Below are 18,148 nucleotides of genomic sequence, written 5' to 3'. Positions count from 1 at the left end.
AGGGCTTCTGTGCAGCTCCCACTTCTGCGGGTCTGCAGCCAAGTGCCCAGTGGTGTGTGATCCCGCAGTCAGCAGAGTCCACACTCGGGACGCAGAGCTGGACCTGGCACGGAGGAGAGGCTGAAGACAAGCCAGGACCCACACAGCAACTCTGCTTTCTATATCTCACCCTGAAGTCCTTCAGGTATTAAGGGGTTCCACTTCTCTTCTGGCTCTCATATCTTCGGCAAGTTTCTCCTCTTTTGGTCAACCCTAACCGGAAATCTAACAAGAATTCTGGGAAACAGGGTGCCCAGATTAACTAAGATGACAACGAGATCATCCACCCACCACATTTCTCTGATGCTCTTCAGAACAGCAGCTATGGAAAGAATGGTTCATACTTTCTATCTCCACTTCTTCACCTCCCAAGTCCTACTGAGCCCACTCCATCACCTCCACGCCAGTAAGCTGCTCTCATCAAGGTCACAAATGACAATGATGTGTTCTCGGTCCTCCTGTTATCTGGTGTGTCAGCAGCGTATGACACAACTGGCCACTTCCTCCTTAAAACACTTTCTTCCCATGGCATCCAGGATGCTACTTACTGTTGCTTCTCCTTTCACCCCACGGCTGCTGCTTCTCAGTTGCCTTTGCTGGTTTCTTCTATTTCTGACCTCTAGATGTTAGAATGCTCCAGGGCTTGGTCCTCGGAATTCCTTTTTTTTTTTTTTTTCATGCTTGAAGTTGTTTTATCTTTTTCCAGCTTTACTGAGATCTAACTGGCCTATAACAAACATTGTGTGAGTTTAAGGTATACGACGTCTTGATTTGATACACTGAATTTTTCTCTTCTCTGTCTATGGTCATCATGCCGGTGAGCTCATCCACTTCCATGAGCTTAAATAGCCATCTGTCAGATTTATCTATCCAGTTCCAACTTCCCTCCTAACCTACAGATTTGGAAATCCAAATGCCTATTGATACTCCAACAAATAATTAATAGACTTTTCAAATTCACTGTGCCCAAAAACTAACTCATAATTTCATATCCCACTTCCCTCGCCACCCCCCTCATTTTGGTAAATCCATTCTGCCAGGTGGTCAGGCCAAAAATCTTGGTCTCATCCCTGACATCTCTCTTTTTCTCTTGTACCCTACATTCAAGTCCTTGGCAAACTGTATCAGTTTTACTGTGTAGTATATCTAGAGTCTCTTCTCACTGGTACTGCCAAGAAGGATGGACGAGTGGATGAACAGTGTACAATCCGTGTTTACATGGGTGACAGAGGGTACAGTCTGTGTGAAGATACAAAGATGAAGAAGAAAATGAGTTCTTTAGTAAATGTAAGTGTGGTTGGAGTAACAGTGTACGAGGGAAGAGAGTGGTGGGAAATCGGGTAAGGAAGGTAGGCACTGTCCATTTAATGCCACACCTCTGTGTTGAGGGGTCTGAATCTTACCCCAAATGCTTTGGAAAGCCATTGAATGATTTTAAGGAAGAGAATGACATGGTCAGATTTATATTTTAGAAGAATCTCTCTGGGGGCTTGTGGGAGATAAATTGAAGGGTAGTCAGAGCTCGGCAAGACAAGTGGAGTCTATTGTAGTTAATTTGGTTAAGAAGTGATGAGAGCCCGAGCAATGGCAGTGGCTCACGGGTAGACTTGACAGGTGTCCTCCCTAAAAGTACCAGGCACTAGACCAAGCATTGAGGGAGATGTTGGCGAGCAGGGACAGTCCTGAAAAATATCCCCTTAACTTAAACTATATCTTATGTGTCAATAATAATTTCCACTTATTTTTGTTCAACTTTCTATCTCCTGTTTTTTTAAAGAATTTTTCATCACAACTTGCAAAAAACGTTAAAGCACAGGATAGGCAAAGTTTATAAATAGTTTTTCATTTCACGAGGTCAGAAGTCCAATACCAGACCACCCAGGTCGATACCAGCTAGCCAGCAACCCTACCAAGGGGATGAGCATGAGTGGGTTAGGGGTAAGAACTAGTTTGTTCTTAGGACTAGTTCTTCCCGGGGCACCTGGGTGGCTCAGTCGATTAAGCATCTGATTCTTAATCTTGACTCAGGTCATGATCTCAGGGTCCTAGGATCGAGCCCTGTGTCCTGTCTGTCTGTCAGTCCATCTGTCCATCCATCGGGCTCCAGGCTCAGTGAGGATTCTGCTTGAGATTCTCTCTCTCCCTCTCCTGCTGCCCCGCCCCCGCTCAAGCGCACTTTCTTGCTCACTCATGCTCTCTCTCCTAAATAAATAAATAAATAAATAAATAAATAAATAAATAAATAAATCTTTAAAAAGAAAAGACTAGTTCCTCCCTTGAAAATGGGAGGAAGCCATCACTCAGCTAGGCTCTGGATCTCGAGGTTGCTGGAGCAGTAAAACTTGCCCTCAGCTCCATATGTTTCTCCTTCCCCCAAAATGGTAGGAATTTCTCCATTGGCGGGTGCCTATGCTTCTTCCCTTAGTTCCCCAGTCTCCCTCCCTGTGGTTCTAGGAGAATGTTAACATCAATTAGGTTCAGACTTGGGCCCAGGGGGAGGCCTGGGAGGAAGGGCTCACTCACATGATCCAGTGACTGGAGAGAAACCAGAGACACCGTGGGTGGCGCTGAGCTGATGCAAAGCTCTCCTCTCCCCACTTCTTTCATCCCTGGGTGGAAGTGACCCATCCCTTCTCCCTTCTGAGAATACCAACAGCGGAAGCAACAATCCTGGGTTCTTGCTAAAGAGATTTTGGGAACTACGTTTGTTGTGTCTTTGTGGTATAAAGGATGGCTCCTCACCAGCAACTCAGAAATAAATCGCTTTTGAACCTTTAGCTCCCCATTTTCTTAAAAAGGTGTGTGGGGGCCAAGGAATCATAGAATGACTGGTCATTCCCTCAGGCCTTCATGAAAGATAAAGACTGAAAGACCCTGTTCCTCAGACGCCCAAGCAAGAGTCTCCAATAGTCCTTTGGGAGAATAGTAAACTGTGGCAGGTCATGGGATCTTCCTGAGCTTGTGGTCCCACTGGATTTTGATTTCTGGTGGGAAACCTTTAAAAACACCGCCAGAGGGGGGCATCCGGGGAGTGTGCAGCTCTTGATCTCAGGGTCGTGAGTTCCAGCCCCACCTTGGGTGTAGAGATTGCTTAAGTAAATAAACTTTAAAAAACAAAAGAAAGCAAAACACCACCAGAGAAGGGCTGTTAGAAAGAGCAGGCTTGGGCAGGATTGTGCAGTGACTGCATTTGTTTTCTGTCGTCGTGTAACAAATTACAACAGACTTAACAGCTTAGAACAACACACGTTTATTACCTCACAGTTTCCATGTCTCAAAAGTCTGTACGCAGGAGCTTGATCTTCTGTTCAGGGTCTCACCAGGCTACAGTGAAGATGTCAGCCGGGGCCACAGTCTCATCTGACGCTCAGTATACTTTTCCAACTCATGTGCTTGTTGGCAGGATCCACTTCCTTGCAGTTGTGGAATTCCTGGTGGCTAGCTTCCTCGAGGCCAGCAGGAGTATCTTTCTGACTTCTTCCATCTTTGACCTCTGGCCTTCTTTTAAAGGGCTTGCCTGATGAGGTCAGACCCACCCAGGATAATCTGCCTTTTAATTAACTTAAATCAATTGATTAGAGACCTTAATTACATCTCACCCTTCACCTCTGTCATGTAATATAACATAATCACAGGAGGGATACCCCATGACTTTTGCCATATTATTAGTTCTTCGAAGAAAATTATAGGTCCCACCCACATTCAAGGGGAGGGAATTATACAAGGACAGGGGTCCTTGGGAGTTCTCAGCTCTGCCTACCACAGAGTCTAAGAGCTTCTGGAGAGAAAAGCCCTTTCCTGTGGAGCAACGGGAGTGGATGATAATCTTCAAGACCAGCACTCTCAGTTAAAAGATTTGTAAGTGTCTCTCACTATAGTAGTGGGTTGAATGGTAGTCCCCAAGTATATGTCAACCTGGAATCTCATAATGTGACCTTATTTGGATTAAGGGTCTTTGCAGATATAATTAAGGTAGGGATCTTGAGATGAGATTATTCCGGATTAGGATAGGCTCCAAATCCAATGATGTGTGTCCCTATAAGAGACAGAAAAGAGACACACATGGACACCGGAAGAAAGTGAGGACAGAGGTAGAGATTGGAGTGAGATATGTCTACAAGCCAAGGATGCTAAAAATTGCCAGAGCCACCAGAAGCTAGGAAAAAACCATGGGAGAGATTCCTCCTCAGAGCCTCCGGAAGAAGCCAGTTCTGTTGACACCTTGCTTTCAGACTTCCGGCCTCCAGCATTATGACAGAATACATTTCTGTTGTTTTAAGCCACCAAGATCACGGCAACTTGTTGCGGCAGCCTTGGAAAATGAATACACTCACTGATCATTGTCCCCATGCCAATCAGTGTCAAAGAGACAGACTTGGTGGGTTCGGGTGCCACACGAACTCTGACTCTATAGAGAAGCCAGCTCCCGGAGACCAGGGGTGCCCTGAGAGGTACAAAACAAGGCAGCTCTGTCATCCAGGCTGCATTCATCACAGAAGGTCAGCAGATGCCCATTCATTTATACCCTCTTTTGTTATCCCTTCATTGATGAATTTGTGTGATTCGGTTGCTATTTTAAAAAAAAAAGCTAAAATAACTCTGGCTTAAACAAGATAGTGTATTTTTCTTTCATGTAAGAGTCTTAAACATAAGCAATCCATGGTGGACATGGTGACTCCACACTGTTGAACACCCAGGCTCCTCCTATCTGGTTCTTCTGCCGCCTGTAACACACGGTTGCTATCTCATGACCTAAGGTGGCTGCTTCAGTTCCTACCATCACACCTGCATTCCAGCCAGTGGGAAGGGAAGACATGGATGTTGAGGATATGCCCCTTCCCTTTAATGGCAGACCTGGAAGCTGTACACCTCAATTGGCTAGAACTTAGTCACATGGTCACACCTATGTCTGCCAGGAAGCTGCAATATGTCTTTAGCAAGACCATGTGCCCAGCTGAAACTTAGGGGTTCTATCACTACAGGAAGAAGGGAAGAATGGAGAATGGAGAGCAACTTCTGTCCACAGGAGACAACAAACACAAGGTCTCACTTGCTCAGTGGCTTCTCAAATCTGGGGCCCAGGAAGAAGGGAAGAAAGGTCCAGAAATGGAAATCCAGGAATAGATAGCACCCCTACCACCCTTCTGAGTATGGGATGAAGCAGAACCTTGGAAATGTGGGTTTTTTTTAAAAAAAAAAAACAGCAGGAATAAGATGAACATGGAAAAGCTAGGAGGATAATATTACTCCTTCCCCATGATACCTTCTGTTGTGGGTTGAATCATGTCCCCCTTAAAGATATGCTGCGGTCCTAACCCCCAGAACCTGTGAATGTGAACTTTTTTGGAAATAGGGTCTTTGCTGATGTAATCAAGTTAAAATGAGCTCATACTGAATTGAGTCGGGCCCTAATCCAATGACTGTTGTCCTTACAAGAAGAGGGGAAATGTGGACACAGACACACAGGGGGAGATAGCCGTGTGAAGACGGAGGCAGAAGTTGTAAAGACACCACTACAAGCCAAGCAATGCCAAGGATTGCCCGCAACCGTGAGAAGCTACAAGAGCCAACCAAGGACTCCTCCCCTAGAACCTTCAGAGAGACCATGATCCTGCCAGCACCTTGATTTTCTATTTCCAGCCTCTAGAACTATGAAAAAAGGAATTTGTTATGCCAGCCCTAGCAAACTAATAGACTGTCTTCTCTTTGGGTTCTTTAGGGCCCCATTCTAATGAACCTTTCCTATAATATACTATAAAGCCCTGACATCCAGAAGTGCCCTCTGTCCTAAACTTCCATCCTTAAAATTTAGCTCATCACATATGCTGTGTGGGAAGCAGAAGGGTGATCCAAAACAGGACCAAAATGTCAGGCGCAGGCCAGACCAGAGTCTGAATGTGAAAAAAGAGCCGGGAGGGGTTGGGGGGAGCTGGTGTGTGCAGTGACCTGGATATGAAACCAGGGGCAACAATCTGAGGCAGGGATGAACTTGCAGAAGAATGACCAGGAGGGACATGCCCACCCCGGCCAAAGACAAGTCCAAGATCTAGGCTGTCCGTGGAAGCAGGACTACCCACAGATCAAAACCAGGAGGCCTGAGATGAATCCTTGCTCCCTACTCTGATGACACTGTTTACACTGAAGGAGCCCTATCGGTTTCCAAACTGTTTTATATGCGGGGTCTCATTTGGTCTTCAAAACTGGTCTGCGTGAGCTGAGTAGAACAATAATAGAAGCTCCATTTGAGTCACAGGCAAACAAAATGTCAGAGGTGCCATGTAACCTGCTCAGTGTCACCTAACTGATTATCAGGGTGTGTGGAGGAGAAGAAAATGAACTTTGGAGTCCGGTAGACTGGGTTAGAAGCTATTTGATTTCCATGAGGCTCAACTATTTGTTATTACTTCAACGTAATATTTGTAGATCACATCTTACAGTACTGGCCTGTGGACTGGTGCTCAATAAATGGCCATTTCCTTCCTTCTCCCTTCCTTGCTTCTCCAGCTCCAGATTTAGTCCTCTGATACACTACCCGTGTTGCCTTTCTCTGACTAAAGTAATCTTGGCTACTTACAGTTCACCTCTCTAGAAGTCAGTTTCTTCATCCACTTTATCAAAGGATTGGACTAAATCATTTCGACCATCTCTCCCAGCTCTGATCGTCCCTGGCCTTTGGGAAAACCGCATTCCTGCTTGCCGGTCTACTCAACAGAGCGGCACCAAGCCCACACCTGCTGTACCCGCTATCACCATGAGGGGGCGCCCAGCACCGCTTATGCCTGCGGTGGAGCAAAGGCCGAAGCTGCGAAGCTCGCTCAGCCTCGGTCTGCACAGAACTTTAGGGGAGCCAGCCATCCCGGGGACCCTCATTCCCCCTCCGAAGGCAAGAGAGGAGAGAAAGTCAACCTTTCTCCCTTTACTTTATAGATGAGGATGCTGATGAAAGCGTTTTGATTTTCCTTAATCTCATAATAGTTTTTGCTCCTCCTGGAGTTTCTGCTAATTTAACTGAGTTGCATATTGTTTTAACTAATTGGCCTACAGTGGACCACATCCAGGGCCTATCACATGGGGGTGGGGGAGAGTATCAGCTGTGCCCCCTCCCCACTGCAGGTTCCCCCTTGTCCCCTGGGGAGACATGCAAACACAGACATCTATAGCCAGGAAGCACGAGAGGGAGCCCGGAGCCCAGATGATTGGCTTTCAGGATCAAAACATAAAGGAGCAGTAAACCTGTGGCCCTCACCCGTGCTCCCAGAATGAAAGGGGGAGACGCTGCTCCTACTAAGAGCTGAGGAATGAAGCTGGTGTGGGATTATAGCCCTGTGACTACCCATGAGACCCACAGCCCGCACCTACCACCATCCCCCAGAAGAATCTACCACGGGAGAGTCCTAGGAAAGCCTGTTCTCAACCTCCTCCTTACCCTAATTCGGCCTCCTCCTCCTTAGCGGTTCCACCTGTCGACCTGATGCGGAAGGTAAGCCACCTCTGGAACACCCTGTCACTCCTCATTCCCTCTCCACTGAGCTCAGCCCCCTTCGGCGGGTCATTTCTGCCCACGCCCAGCTCCAGCTAACAGACTCTGGCAAGGCCAGGGTTCCACGGGCTCTTTCGTCCTCACTGGTCTGTAAGCCTTCACCTCTCTGGGTTGGGAGGGTGGCTGTTTGTCTTCCACAGTTCAAGTGCTCAGGCCCCGTGCTTGCAAAAGCAGCCTGCTCAGCGTCCAAGATGTAAATCTCCCTCAGCCTGACACCTGGCCACGAGTTGAGTTGCGGGAGGGATGACCAGCATGGCGGACTCTCCGTCTGTCAGATGCACTGGTGACAATTTGCAGATGGAGTCCACAGCCCAGTGCAAGTCTAAACACTCTAACGGGGCCTGACAGCTGGTACATGGGTGGGTGTCAAGCGAGACTCACGCAGTATGAGCTCTTGGATAATGTTCAAGGACATTTCTACAAACCAGAGCCCCACTCCCCCCAAAAAATCATCCTTCTTCCTGCCTAGGACTGACTGGACAACTTTCCTCAGTGATGTTGGAAAAATATCCAGAGATGGAGAGAGGAGGCCCTCATATTTTTTCCCAGGCCAAAGCAAGACTTCCTTCTCCACTAAGCATTCAGAAGTTGAGTCCTTGCCAAGAAACCTCCCACACCTCAGACCCCAGAGATCTCACACAGCTCTGGATTGAGAAGGAGAAAGTCATGTTTGGTATGCAAACATCCTAAGAAATAAAACCTGGGCTCCTGGAGAAAAGGGAGCGACAGAGGCCAGGTCCAATTCACAGGGAACACCCATATGTGGAAATCCACTGAGCTTATCCTCAGGGCAAACTGAAGTTTTATAACTCTGGAGCCCCTGGCCCTAGCCGTGGATTGTACTCTGCTGTCACACAGCACATTAAACATTTGGTGATTTACTAGCCGTCCTACAAATCACCCCGGACAATGGTCTCTGCTTATGGAGTTTAAATAAGAACTCACGAAATGATTCAGTGATTTCCACAGACATTTTCTTTCCATAGGAAACTGCCTGATGAGTTTCTTAAGAATAGGAATAAGGGGGGAAAATTATCAACGGACTCAAACTTGTAACTCCAGTTTTACTTCAAAAGGATAACATTGATTTCTGCAGCCCAGGAAAGGGAGAGGTTGTGGAAAGGATGGGAAACGTCAGAATATATTTATAACCAAAGACATTTGCCCAACACAAACAATGCTCTGCGCCTCCAGACACACACACACACACACACACACACACACACACGATGCTAGACAAAACTGGTTCCCCATGGCAATGCGGTCTTACAACTGCACCACTGGCTTATAGCATGGGAGCCGACATACACCCCATCCGCTCTGACCCTGAGCACAGCAAACTCTGTCCTCCTGTGAGCACTGCACTCAAGTCCTTGGGGCAGCTTGGCGTTGCTACCCACTTGCAACTGGATTCCATGAATTTTGGAAAGATGGGGGTGCAGGAGTGGCAAAGGTTCAAGTTCACTCCCCTTTACCCAGACTTTTCATCTTTTGTTTCGTGATGATTAGGAAGAAAGGGGCAAGGATTCGTTCTAATTTTTTACATCTGTCAAAAGCCAGCTCTAAGAAGGGAGTAAGTGGATTATAGGGGAAAGAAAGGGAGAAAAGAAGGCAGGGGATGAACTGAATTCAGTAATATTTATTAATTTGATGTTCGAAGGAAAAGAAGGGATCCGTTCTAATGGTTCACCGTCCAGCCCCCCAGAACCCTGAAGAAGTCCTCTGACACTGCTGTGAGGTAGATCGGAGCTGTCCTGTGTCCAAAGTGAGGGAGGCTGGTGCTTAGAAATCTGTAGCGATGGGCTCAGGGACAAAACCCCAAACCTGGACCTTTTCTAGCTTCCTGCCCCCAGCCTAGGCCACCGAGCCTGAAGAACACCGCGTGGCCCGTCAGGTCCAGGCAGCAGAAAGAATGGAAGGAGGAGTGCTCTCTTTGCCCTAGAAGCACAGAAGTGAGCAAGGTGATAGGCTCCCACGAAAGCTAGTCCTGCTGCTCCAAGGGCGACTTCAGTGGCTGAGGTAGTGGTGAAGTTCAGGGGTGGGGTTTACGAAACTTCTCTCAGAAAGAGAGAGACAAGAGGATGGTGAAAACCCCTCCCCATCCCAAGGCCAAGTCATCAGTTTCTGGAGGTCAGAGATTTCCAGCTGGGAAACTCCACGGGGCTCATTCTAAACAGGGGCCAGAGGCTTTCCAAAAGTTCTGGATCGACAGAGTTGGTTCTTGTCGTTCAGGACCTAAGAAATTCCCCAGGAAGCTTTGAGAAAGGGAGATAACATATCTTGGGGTGAGGGGCACCGGGTGGGAACAGGGGCACGGAGAGGAAAGGAGTAAAGGTCAGGGACCCTAGAAAGCATTTGTTTGTAATCACACAAAAGCATCCGGGCTCCACCCAGCCACAAAATACCCACCCCCAGCTCCAACCCAGCCTTGCTCCTTCCAGGGAGAACTGACACTCAGGGTTCCCCCACTCCCAGTTATCCTTCATACCCAAGTGGATTCTATCACTTCGTAGCTATCAAACCTTTCAGAGAAACCAGAGTTGAGGCCGAGAGTTTGGGAAGGCCTCCAGTCTTCTCTGCAAGTCAAAGCCAGCCCGAGGGGTGGCAAGAAATCTGGGAGGCCAAAGAACTGAGCTAGAAAATCTGCAGCTGACCAGGCAGGCCCAGAATACCACCGCACTTCCTGACCCACACTGGGTGGGTCCTGGGGTGAAGAGCAATCCGCTGCCCTCCTTTGCTTCAATCCTAGGGCAGGTGGGTCGGATGCGGGAGAAGAAAGGGTCCTGGGCTCCACTTTGGTTCCCTACTCCATGTCCCCCCTTCTTTTCGCTGCAGAGACCTCTCCAACTCCACCTTATCCTTCCGAACCCCAAACTGGAAATGACCAAAAGAGACACCGAATGCTTCCTGGTCCTGAGCCGCCGGCCTCCTCGCCTCGGTTACCTACCCGTCGAGCGGTGGGCACTGCCTGGACTCCGCGGGGCTGGTCAGTGCCGCAGGGGCGCCCGAGGAGTCGCCGGGCGGGGAGGCGGCGGCGTGGTGCTCCTCCAGCCGGCAGCGGCACAGCAGGCGGCGGAAGGCGCTGCGAAAGTCGGGGCTGCGGCAGTAGATGAGCGGGTTGAAGGCGGAGTTGGCATAGCCCAGCCAGTTAAGGGCCAGGAAAGCCGGGCCGGGAACCAGAGAGGGGCCCCCGAGAGCGCGCGTCACGTTGGCCACAAAGAAGGGCAACCAGCAGAGAGTGAAGGTACCCATGATGAGACCCAAGGTGCGCAGGGCTCGGTGTTCCCGGAGAGGCAGAAGGCGCGCGGGCCGCCGACCGTAAGCGGACACCCCTGCCGGCGAGGCGCACGGCCCGACCGGGGCGGGGGACGGAGAGCGAGACGCAGCCGGCGGAGACTCCTCCGGCGGGGACTCCTCCAGCGGGAAGCGGCCCCGCTCCCCGCGCAGTAGGCGCCGTTGGCGCGTGGCCACGAGGAAAACGCGCGCGTAGACGAAGAGCATCACGAGAAGCGGAAGGTAGAAGGAGACGGAGGAGGAGAGCAGCGCGTAGGGTATGTTGGAGGCGAAGGCGCAGCAGTGTGGATTGGAGTGGCAACGCTGGGCCTCGGCGTCGGCTCCCACGCGCCACCATTTGCTCATGATGGGCGCAAACGACACCGTGGCGGACACGACCCACACCAGTACCACTGCTGCCCGGGCGCGCCGTTTGGTGACCAGCGCGCCGTAGCGCAGCGGGCTGGTCACTGCCAGGTAGCGGTCCACGGCCAGGGCGCACAGGGTTTCGATGCTGGCCGTCACACACAGCACGTCCACTGAGGTCCACAGCTCGCAACCAGTGGCGCCCAGGGGCCAGTGGCCAGTCAGCGCCAAGGTGGCCCCCGGCGGCACTACCAGGAGTCCCACCACCAGGTCGGCTGTGGCCAGCGAAGTCACGAACACGTTGGTCATGGTCTGGAGTCTCGGCGTCCGAGCGATGGCCACGATTACCAGCAGGTTGCCTCCCACGGTGACCAGCACCTCCAGCGCCAACAGCGCCCCCGCCAAGGCCACCGCCCACGGCAGCCCTGGCAGCCCACTCGCGTTGGCAGTATTGGGCGTCGGGGTGGGAGCAGCCGGCCACGAGGCCAGAGAGCTGTTCCCGTGAGGCCACGGAGCCATTTCCGCGGCGCGCGTGGGGCGGGAGGGAAAGAGAGAGGGGGGTCTCCCTTCTAGATGGGTCCCTTCCCCCAGCTCAGGGGAGGGGACAGCGGGGCGTGGGAGCGATTTCCTCCGCCTGGGCCATCTTCCCTAGATGACCAGGCGAGACCGCTCAGCCTCCCCCCACCCGCTTGGTGCCACCGCTTGGTGGGGGGGTGGGGTGGGGTGGAGGCCCTTAAAGGGGCAGCGGCCAACAGTCTCGACGCCGGGTGTCAGGAAGGGAATTGGAGGGAGGGGAGGGAAGAGAGACGGATGCCTGAGTTTTCCTTGAACCATGGCTGGAGTACCGACATCCGGACTTCTCTGCCGGTTGTGCCCACTGCCTCTGTAACCACTGCGCGCACTCCGCGCCGCACTCCGTCGGCACTGATTTCCTGGAACTGCACCAATTTCCCGGGAAGACCCAGCACAGCAGCAACGCTAGCGAAGGGTAGTGAAGACCCGCCCCCCCCCCCACCACCTTAACCTTGTTAGAGGAAAAGGTAGCCCTCCCAGGGCAAGCAAAATGATCCGCGGTAGCACGTCATCGACCTGAGTGTCCTTCTCTAAAATATTCTAGGTAGAAGAGGGCCGCCAGTGTCTTCTCTCTCCTCCCAAGACCTCATTCCGATGAGAGTTGTGCCATTTCCCTTCTTCTGTTTCGAGTATCCTCCCCCGCTCCTCCAGTTCTCTGTTGTCTTTTTGTCGTTCTTGTTTATTTCAGTTACTGGAGAAATTCGACATTTTCCAGGAGTCTTTAGCATTGCCTACTCATTTAAATTTTGATTTGCCTTCCTGTAGTCTGGGATGCTGACAGTTTCAATTTCTCCATCTTCCCCATTGTACATTGCCCCTTCCACACACCTTTCCACCTAGAAAATTTCTAGATGGGTCCCTTCTTTTAAAATTCTTTAAGGGGCGCCTGGGTGGTGCAGTTGTTAAGCGTCTGCTTTCGGAGCAGGGCGTGATCCCGGCGTTTCGGGATCCCACATCAGGGCTCCTCTGCTGGGAGCCTGCTTCTTCCTCTCCCACTCCCCCTGCTTGTGTTCCCTCTCTCGCTGGCTGTCTCTCTGTAAAATAAATAAATAAAATCTTTAAAAAATAATAAAAAAATAAAATTCTTTAAAATTTTACATTTTAAAATTCTTTAAAATTTTACACTTTAAAATTCTTTAAAATTTTTAAATTTCAAAATTCTTTAAGGACATGTTGAAAGTGAACAAATGGGTTTGGGGTTGGGGCGTGAGGCCTGTTCACCATCACCCCCCAGCTATCCACAAAGCTTCCATCACTACCCTCCCGAAAGTGAAATGTTCACTCTACTTCCTTGAAGGTTTTATTCATGAACTTTTAAAAAATGAGAAGACATTCAGCTGAGGAATTCACACGTTGCATCTTCTTTTTTTTTTTTAAGATTTTATTTATTTATTCGACAGAGATAGAGACAGCCATCGAGAGAGGGAACACAAGCAGGGGGAGTGGGAGAGGAAGAAGCAGGCTCATAGCAGAGGAGCCTGATGTGGGGCTCGATCCCATAACGCCGGGATCACGCCCTGAGCCGAAGGCAGACGCTTAACCGCTGTGCCACCCAGGTGCCCCCACACGTTGCATCTTCTAGTGTGTGAAAGGATAGGCCTGGTATTTTAAGGCCTCTTGAAGTTTCTCCTACTGCCCCATCAGAGGCTCCCTCACCTGACAAGTCCAAAGCTCTTTCTGTCCCCCAGATTTCAGAGTGCTTCTGCCAGCCAAGCTCTCCCAGTCTCTAAGCCAGTTCCTGTCAAGCAGGGTGTGGGAAGGTGAGGCTGGAAAAGAAGCCCCTGGGTTCAAGTCGAGAGGCAGGAAGACATAATACCTTTATTAGGTCCTATCAGAGAACCTGACCCTGAAGCCATCTTGCTTCCTCGCCTGTAACAATGGACAAAAGGGGAAAAATGATCATGGAAAATGCCTCCAGGGCCATACCCTCACATGTCTTGTTTGAACAGCTCTATATTTCAAAAGAACGCTGTATAGTCACTGGTCGAAGCAATCCCTCTGGGAGGCTGAGCCAGGGTTTGGGAGGGGATGTGAAGACCTAAAATTATCCCTGAGGAGAAAGAACCAGTTTTGTCTCCCAGGGACCGGCAGCTCACCCACAAGCAGGGTTTGTCTGTGGCCCCCAAACCAATGCCTTCCACACCAGCAGCACCCCAAGCAGGTCTTTGGATCCATGGGGCTGCCCAATGGGTAGAGGTCGAGAGCATTTTCTTTGCCTCCCCCCGCCCCCGCCCGGTCCTGCCTGAGTGGTGCAGGCCCCACTTGGCCTTGAGGCTGTGGCCTCTTGCTGGTCATCAGGGCGATCACTCCCAAGTTGGGTTTTGCAACACCCCAGAGTGCTGCCAGTTATCTCAAAGGGATGTCATAAGATTCTTAAAGAGTAATCTCTAAAACAAATACGTGCCATTCAGCAATTCTTTTTCCATGACATCAGAGTTGGGGGGCAGGGTGGGGTAAGTGGGCAAGGAAGTCAAGCAACTTCGGTGTCATTGCTTTAGGGGGCGACCTCATTATTCTGACCAAGAGTCTAAAAATTTTACATTTTCAAAAAAGACAAGATTTCCCAAGCCACATGAGTGTGCTTGAGTTTGGGTACTGATTAGGCCAATAACCGAAGGAGAACGTGAGCAGAGGAATTCCAGGCCGAGAAACACCTGGCATGCTTCCCTCCACTGGCCCCTTCCTACTCCCATTCCTAGTCTGGCCTCCCCCTGCCCAAGACAGGGAGAAGGGCTCCCTCCTTTGCCACTTTGTTCTCTCTTTTTCCGGCTTTTGTGTTTTTTCACTTAATCTTTTGAATAGGTAATGCATTCACATTATTCAACCATCAAAATATTCAAAATGCATGTGATAGAAAGCTGCCTTCATCAAGGGGTTTTCAACTCCCTTATGAATAATCACCCTTAGTCTCTCGTTTATTCTTCCCACAATATGTTATACGTAAACATGTCAATACGAATATATGTGCTTTTGTCCTCTCTACACAGATAGGAGTAAAATATGCCCATTGTTCTGCACCTTGTTTATTTTCACTTATAATGTATATCTGTAACCCTTCCATACCCATACACAATAGCATCCCATTTTAATATTCCATTGTATGGCTATACCATACTCTATGAAGCCAACTGGCCACTAGTGGACATCTAACTTATTTCCAATCTCTACTAATAGATGATGTTGCAGTGACTCACTTGAAACATGTTATTTCACATGTGTGTGGCTATATTTGTAGAACACATCCCTAAAGATAGAATTGCTATATCGTAAGGTACATATATTTGCCATTTAAAATGTATTGCCAGGGGCGCCTGGGTGGCACAGCGGTTAAGCGTCTGCCTTCGGCTCAGGGCGTGATCCCGGCGTTATGGGATCGAGCCCCACATCAGGCTCCTCTGCTATAAGCCTGCTTCTTCCTCTCCCACTCCCCCTGCTTGTGTTCCCTCTCTCGCTGACTGTCTCTATCTCTGTTGAATAAATAAATAAAATCTTTAAAAAAAATAAAATAAAATAAAAAATAAAACGTATTGCCAAATTGCCCTGCCCAGGCAATGTACCCATGTACACTCTTGCCATTCTTTTTGATGGCCAGATGGAGGTTGGAGGCAAGTGACCTGCTGCTCTGGGAAGTTGTCCTAATGATGGGCCCCAGGGGGATTAGTGCTGCCTGGTCCGTAAAGGTCATCCAACTCTGAGCAGAAGCATACATTGCCCAGAGAGAGCTTTACCCTGGCCCTGAGCCCCAGATGCCCTTTGTTCTGTGCCCTTGGAAGCAGACAGTGACTGTGGGCCTCTGAAGCTGCTGAATTCAGGCCCCCAGACTGTTGATGTGTTGGGGGCTCCAATGATGCAAGTAATCCTGTTATGCAAGAGGGCAGTTGTGTGATGGTCTGGGATTTAGGATATGTGGTCAGTAGAACCAGAAGAGGGAGAGGCTGCCTGATGGGTAGAATTTCTAATAACAGGGTGGAGGGGTTGCTGTCTCTCCCTTGCTTTAGTAGCTTGTGGTTGGTCCTATGCACATCCCAACTCGGTGTGTGTGTGTGTGTGTGTGTGTGTGTGTGTGTCAGGTATAAAGAAGCCTAGGGGAGTTCAGGTGACTGAGACTTACACCTCATCTAAGACTACATGTGTTAGTCTATGATTTATAATCTCTCCATCTTGCTCTACCCTGGCTATCTCCTCCAATTAGTCCAGGGGGAGAAGATGGTGGTGACATAGAATGGGAGCTAAAGGGGTCTTAGAGGTGAAATCCAACACAACGTTTTACAGAATTAAAAGGCGAAAGTCCAGAGGGGAAACTGAGTCTTGGCCATGCTCCCACAGTAGAGGTTCATGCCTGTCAGATGCACAGGCATCCAAGGAGCTGGATCCTTTTCCAGAGCCCCAACGCCTTCCTCCAGGCGGGTCCCAGAATAGACCACCACCCTGCCTCTGGAACTGAAAAGAAGCTCCTAACCTAAGACTTTCCTTGTGTTCTCTCCATGGCATGGCCAACTCTACACACATCTGATGTTTCCCAAGGAAAGGAGCTTGAAGGGAGGCTGAGAAGGGGCCTCCATTCTTGGGAAACAAAAGGTCCTCTGGCGCCTAAGTGCTAGCCTGGAACAAGGCTTTATACAGGCAGAGAAAGAGTGGACATTTAAGATTTTCTAGCAATGCCTTTTCTCTTTGTTTCTGGCCACCAATGGAAGAAGGGACCAGGAAATATTACCTTCACTCCTGAAGGAGAAAAAGAAATCCTTGTTTTAGTCTCTTTGAGTCATCATTAAGGTCCTTTGACTCTTGGCGAAGCCACTCCGCAGGGGCTGGGAAAGGTCACACATCCCACCTGCAGCCCACACAAGACTTCTTTGGGGTTCAGGAAGGCACCATCTCTCAGGGAGACAGGGGAGAGATCAATCCAGTATGGGAAAGAGAGAGCATGAGAGGGTGTGCCCACCAACCCACAGGTAAGCTTCTCTCCTGGCCTTCCGAGGATACTGCTTTGGATGATTTCTTTACACCTCCTTTTTTGATCAGGAGGAGTCAGCTTGGAAGAGGGCAGACCCACCGCACCTCTTGGATCTGCGATCTCTCTCCTTACTCTTCCCTGGGAGGGAAAACAAACAAGGCTGGGACCTGTCTGGCTCAAGAGGCTGGTACTCAAGCTGAATGCGCTCTAGCCCCTTCGCTCCTATTGACCCATACTTCCCCCCGACGAAGCACGTCCTGAGACAAGGATGGCTGGTGCTTGGAAGGCAAGGGAACAAAACAACCAAGACGGTTTCTCCTCCAACAAAGAAACCAATGCCTCGCGAGATTTGACCCTTCCAACTGAGCCGAAACAAGGAGATATCCCAGCTGGAAAGAGGAAGGAACCCAAGCCCCATGAACCCATCAGGGAAGAATCAAGTCTGGGGGTAGTTAAGATCCAGAGGCCAGGGGAGAGGCTGTGGCAGGGGGAAGAGGAGAGTGTTTCCTGTTTTTGAAGAAGTCATGGATGGGGAGAAGGCCACTTTTTTTTTTTTTAATCCCAAGAGAAGGCAAGACATTTTGCTTCTAGGCAGGAGGGGACTGTCTTCCCCTCTCATGATAAATGGGCAGCGGGAGGAGGAGGAGACATCCTCAGGCTCTCCATTCAGCCTGAGTCATCAGGCTGGACCTCGCTGATGGAGGTGTGGCAGCCTCCTTCTCCCAGCCTCTCAGTCACAGCTCCGCACACTTTCTCTTGTGCCGGCAGGTGACTAGGACCCATCCCCTGCCTGGTGAGTAGAAAGCTTCAAGCCCCAAACAGGCAGTTGGGTTTCACTTCGTTCCTGCCAGTGCTGTGGTAGGCAGCTTTGGGCATAGACATCGGATAGGGTGGCTTTCTCCCATGATAGAGAAAAGGAAGAAAGCAAGGAGGGCATCTCTTGGGGACATCAAGGTGACATCTTAGAGGAGAACCTGCTGTACCTTTTACCTAGCCCCCCGATGAGCAGAAAGGCCCTTTTCCACTGCTGGTGAGATAGTTAGAATTTAACCCTCCATGCTCAATCCTGGGTCACACTCATCCCCTCTCACATGCCCGAGCTTGTCCCCAGCAGTCTTGGGCTTCTGTGAAGATGTTGCTTCATGGATGATCCACAAGATATTAGCAGAGAGGTAGCTGGGATCTCAGTGAGAGGTGGTATCTTTTACAAACTATGCTATTGGGATGAAGTGAGGGAACTGTTCAGGGTCACAAAGGAAATGGGATGATGAAGATGGGATGCAATGTCAGTTGTCCTGGATCTCCAGCCTCTGGCCTTGGCTGGCAGCTTGTTCCAGCTTCTCTGCTGGAGACCAGTTTGGGGTTTAGGGTAGGGGAGTGGAGGTGCAGAGAGGGCTGGAGAC

General features: G+C 49.9%; 1 protein-coding gene across 1 annotated transcript; it reads right to left on the bottom strand.

The window, feature by feature from the left end:
- Positions 1 to 9,198: 9,198 nt before the first annotated feature.
- ADRB3 (adrenoceptor beta 3) lies at positions 9,199 to 11,771 on the bottom strand. The gene has a single exon (XM_045779324.2). It carries the CDS (start codon positions 11,735 to 11,737, stop codon positions 10,523 to 10,525), a length of 1,215 nt encoding a protein of 404 aa, XP_045635280.2. The 5' UTR covers positions 11,738 to 11,771; the 3' UTR covers positions 9,199 to 10,522.
- Between the last annotated feature and the right edge of the window lie 6,377 nt (positions 11,772 to 18,148).

Source organism: Ursus americanus, chromosome 27 (genome assembly GCF_024610735.1).
Source record: "Ursus americanus isolate L20-20 chromosome 27, mUrsAme1.1.p, whole genome shotgun sequence".
Lineage (NCBI taxonomy): Eukaryota > Metazoa > Chordata > Mammalia > Carnivora > Ursidae > Ursus > Ursus americanus.
The sequence above is the reverse complement of the archived record's forward strand: the minus strand, read 5'-3'. Positions and strand labels throughout refer to the sequence as shown.